Genomic DNA, 5,000 nt, shown 5'->3' on the forward strand with positions numbered 1-5,000 from the left:
CAGCGAATCAGAGGCTGTGGTTCAGGGCACAGTGACCACCCTCATGATGTTTGTGTGTCCAGATCCCGGACTCCAGCCGGTGACGATGATCACCATATCACCCGCTGTGAAGAAACCCCGCGCTTTACCTGCACACAGACACACGTTACACATTACACACACAAACACCACACACACACACACACACACACACACACACACACACACACTCACCTATGTCCATGGCAAAGGTCACGCAGTTGTCCACCTCATCGGCCCAGATGTCAGTGGGCGGAACTCGGAAGAGGGCGGGGAATACGCCGCGGAGCAGCTGTGATTGACGGGCCACCTGAATGTCACGCGTCACAGCGATGATCGGACAGCGAGGACGATACCGAGATAATAGATGAGCCGACCTGCACCACACACACAGAGACTCAAACAGAAACCACATTATGGAGACGTAAAAAACATGTTAGCGAGAAAACATTGTGTTTGTCTCTTTGTCTCACTGGACAGAAGTGTGTGAGTGTGTGTGTGTGGGAGTGTGTGTACCTGCCGGATATGGTGAGGATGATGATGGCTCCAGCGCAGCATTTGAAGGACGACTCAACAGCTCCGATGGCTGTGACCTCTGTGGGGTCAGAGGTCAGCGGGGTCAAACGGCGCAGCTCTTCAAACAGCTGCTGATGAAAGATGGCTGCCTCAGCCTCACGACAGATCTGACACACACACACACACACACACACACACACACACAGGGTGTTACTGCGGTGCAGTCCAGTCACGGGTCAAAGGTCACGCTGTCACACGCACCGAGTGCATCATGGCAACAGCTTCTACAGGGAAGTGTCCTTTGGCCGTTTCTCCAGACAGCATGACGCAGTCGGCTCCGTCCAGCACTGCATTGGCCACATCACTGCTCTCTGCACGGGTGGGACGCATGTGATGGACCATACTCTCCAGCATCTGAACACACACACACTGAATCAGAATTCATTCTCATCATTTATGTTTCTCCTCTAATAGTTTCTGTACATAAACTAGTAGAAGAAATATCCAGAAGGCCTTTGAATATTGTCTTTGACAATAAAAGTTAAATTAGAATAGGCTATTGTACAAAAGAATTCCGGAAAAGTTGGGACGTTTTTTAAATTTTAATAAAATGAAAACTAAAAGACTTTCAAATCACATGAGCCAATATTTTATTCACAATAGAACATAGATAACATAGCAAATGTTTAAACTGAGAAAGTTTACAATTTTATGCACAAAATGAGCTCATTTCAATTTTGATTTCTGCTACAGGTCTCAAAATAGTTGGGACGGGGCATGTTTACCATGGTGTAGCATCTCCTTTTCTTTTCAAAACAGTTTGAAGACGTCTGGGCATTGAGGCTATGAGTTGCTGGAGTTTTGCTGTTGGAATTTGGTCCCATTCTTGCCTTATATAGATTTCCAGCTGCTGAAGAGTTCGTGGTCGTCTTTGACGTATTTTTCGTTTAATGATGCGCCAAATGTTCTCTATAGGTGAAAGATCTGTACTGCAGGCAGGCCAGGTTAGCACCCGGACTCTTCTACGACGAAGCCATGCTGTTGTTATAGCTGCAGTATGTGGTTTTGCATTGTCCTGCTGAAATAAACAAGGCCTTCCCTGAAATAGACGTTGTTTGGAGGGAAGCATATGTTGCTCTAAAACCTTTATATACCTTTCAGCATTCACAGAGCCTTCCAAAACATGCAAGCTGCCCATACCGTATGCACTTATGCACCCCCATACCATCAGAGATGCTGGCTTTTGAACTGAACGCTGATAACATGCTGGAAGGTCTCCCTCCTCTTTAGCCCGGAGGACACGGCGTCCGTGATTTCCAACAAGATTGTCAAATTTGGACTCATCTGACCATAAAACACTATTCCACTTTGAAATAGTCCATTTTAAATGAGCCTTGGCCCACAGGACACGACGGCGCTTCTGGACCATGTTCACATATGGCTTCCTTTTTGCATGATAGAGCTTTAGTTGGCATCTGCTGATGGCACGGCGGATTGTGTTTACCGACAGTGGTTTCTGAAAGTATTCCTGGGCCCATTTAGTAATGTCATTGACACAATCATGCCGATGAGTGATGCAGTGTCGTCTGAGAGCCCGAAGACCACAAGCATCCAATAAAGGTCTCCGGCCTTGTCCCTTACGCACAGAGATTTCTCCAGTTTCTCTGAATCTTTTGATGATGTTATGCACTGTAGATGATGAGATTTGCAAAGCCTTTGCAATTTGACGTTGAGGAACATTGTTTTTAAAGTTTTCCACAATTTTTTTACGCAGTCTTTCACAGATTGGAGAGCCTCTGCCCATCTTTACTTCTGAGAGACTCTGCTTCTCTAAGACAAAGCTTTTATAGCTAATCATGTTACAGACCTGATATCAATTAACTTAATTAATCACTAGATGTTCTCCCAGCTGAATCTTTTCAAAACTGCTTGCTTTTTTAGCCATTTGTTGCCCCCGTGCCAACTTTTTTGAGACCTGTAGCAGGCATTAAATTTTAAATGAGCTAATTAAGTGGATAAAAGTGTAAAATTTCTCAGTTTAAACATTTGCTACGTTATCTATGTTCTATTGTGAATAAAATATTGGCTCATGTGATTTGAAATTCCTTTAGTTTTCATTTTATTAAAATTTAAAAAACGTCCCAACTTTTCCGGAATTCGGGTTGTAAATATTAAAAATAGATTATAAAAACAAATGTATAATATTTATATAAATATTAAATTGGCACTAGTTTCCGTACATAAACCAGTAACAGAAATATCTTAAAGGTCTTCAAGTATTGTCTGACAATGAGAGTCCTGGGAGTCAGAATGGTTGAGAAGTGCGGATCTAATTAGCGTCAGGGCTTAATTTGTGCCGGAACAAGCCTCATTTGGCGGACCCCCTCCTTTTTACCTCCTTTTTACGCCACTCAGGCCGGCTTCGGACAAATTCGGGTCAGGTCTGTTTTAGGCTTCTCCTTATTTTAATATTTTATACATACATCAATTAGTGATGGAAAAATAATAACAATTGCCGCGCTATTGCTCGCCCTAACCCTTGCCGAGATTTCCCTCATTATGAGCTCGGAAGCTTCGATAATTATTAAACCATTCGATATAGCTACACACACTCCCCCACCTAAATTTAGGACCTCTATTATACAGAGATTTGTAAAAGAAAAAACCATTCCACTATTTTTTCTAAACTTTTTTTAGGCCTGGAATTTGCTGTTTTAAAATTGCATGGCATTTCCAGGTTATTCGTGGCGTTACAGACCCTAAAAGCATCCGATGCATGCTCTTAATCACTTAAACTGGTCCACCCATGTGATTGCACGAATGCTCCGTTACCAATTTACAAATTAAGCACTGATTAGCGCACACTCTTGATTTGCATGGACAATATTCTCATTAGTTCAGTTGTTGAAGCTGATCACCAGAAACACATATGAGACACCTGTGTGGCACAGATCACAGGTTTCCCTGCAGAATTACAGCGTCCGATCATCATCTTCTGAGCGATGAAGACTTTCTCTGCCGGGATCTCGATGCCCAGGTCACCGCGGGCCACCATGATGCCATCGCTCTCCTTCAGGATCTCCTCGAAACTACAGTGAGAAGTGTTGAGATGTGAGGAAACAGAGATCAAGAGTGTGTGGAAGCAGGAGGTGTGTCTGAGCCTCACTTCAGAACTCCCTGTCTGCTCTCCACTTTGCTGATGATTTTGATGTTGTGTCCTCTGGCTCCCAGTGCCTCTCTCACGGCCCTCACATCCTCAGCTGAGCGGATGAAGGAGGCGAAGATGATGTCCACGTCCTGCTGGACACCGAACAGCAGGTCAGATCGATCGTGATCGCTCACCGCTGGCAGGTTCACCAGCTCCAACCCCGGCAGATTCACACCTTTACGACTACCCAGAATGCCACCGTTCTCGACACGAGTCTCCACCCACGTCTCACCTGACAGAAGAAGAGTTCAGGAGACATGAGATACTTCATTGGAAAAAATGATCCATTTATGACCAAAATAATCCGATGCTTCGTGAAATCTGCTTATGATTTAATTTGATTTCATTATCCTTGTGCCACTTTTTTACTTTTTTACCTTCATTTAAAATCTGTTTTGCAGGAGTGTCCTGGCCAAGATAGACGGACCAAATTTACAAATACATGTAACATACAATACACAATCATAAAATCTCGCAAGAGATACAGCCATTAGAAACATCTGCAGATCACCACGTCTGTCTCCAAACTACTCAAAAGTTGTTTTAAAATATCTAAAAGGCACCAATTGATTTAACCTTTGATTAATTTGAAGAAACTTCCAGTCTGAAGGGGCAGCATATTACAAATCCATAGTACCTAGATTATTTCTAACTGAAGGCACGTTGAGATTATAATACATTTGTGAAAGCAGTTTTTGTTGAATCAAACAACAGAGATACTGTAGTAAAAAAACAAGAAAACTGCCTTATATATCATTAAGTACCAATTTCCTTCAAAAAGCAAGAGAAAACCATCCAACTCTACTCTATAATGTACAATGATGTGTTAAATGTTTACAATCAGTGATAAACCTTAAAGCAGCATGAAATTAAATGAAAAATAACTTATTTCTCAAATAAAACCCTACCTCCTTCTGTCATTTTTGTCTCAAATAATTAATATGTGAGCCAAAATATAATGTGTAATCGATTATAATGCCCAGATATTTGTACTCAGACACTAAAGTAATCAATTTTTCTTATAATGTCCGGAGGGCAATCAAACTGTCTGACATTGATCTAGAATTTGATATCCACATAAATTTAGTTTTCTCAACATTTCAGATCTTAAGAGTAAAAAAAACTTGCTTATTATTAAAGATGGCTTCTTCTTTTGTAGGTGCAGAACAATAAATAGCAGTTTTGTCCGCATTCAAATGAAAACATTGTTTTGTTAACATCAAGACACTTTATGTCTGTTGTGAATGCGAGCTGATGT

The 5,000-nt window shown here is 41.9% G+C and overlaps 1 protein-coding gene across 2 annotated transcripts in view; it reads right to left on the minus strand.

The window, feature by feature from the left end:
• pklr (pyruvate kinase L/R) overlaps positions 1-5,000 on the minus strand; it is a 7,607-nt gene that overhangs the window by 118 nt on the left and 2,489 nt on the right. For both annotated transcript variants that reach the window (XM_059546981.1, XM_059546982.1), the window contains exons 6-11: positions 3,701-3,974; positions 3,473-3,623; positions 796-948; positions 535-701; positions 214-395; positions 1-128 (exon numbers count right to left, since the gene is read on the minus strand). The exon at positions 1-128 is cut by the window's left edge and continues 118 nt beyond it. In XM_059546981.1, coding sequence (XP_059402964.1) covers positions 22-128; positions 214-395; positions 535-701; positions 796-948; positions 3,473-3,623; positions 3,701-3,974 — 1,034 coding nt within the window. In that variant the 3' untranslated portion in view covers positions 1-21. The remainder of the gene's footprint in view (positions 129-213; positions 396-534; positions 702-795; positions 949-3,472; positions 3,624-3,700; positions 3,975-5,000) is intronic.

The sequence above is a fragment of the Carassius carassius genome, unplaced genomic scaffold (assembly GCF_963082965.1).
Source record: "Carassius carassius unplaced genomic scaffold, fCarCar2.1 SCAFFOLD_75, whole genome shotgun sequence".
Taxonomy (NCBI): domain Eukaryota; kingdom Metazoa; phylum Chordata; class Actinopteri; order Cypriniformes; family Cyprinidae; genus Carassius; species Carassius carassius.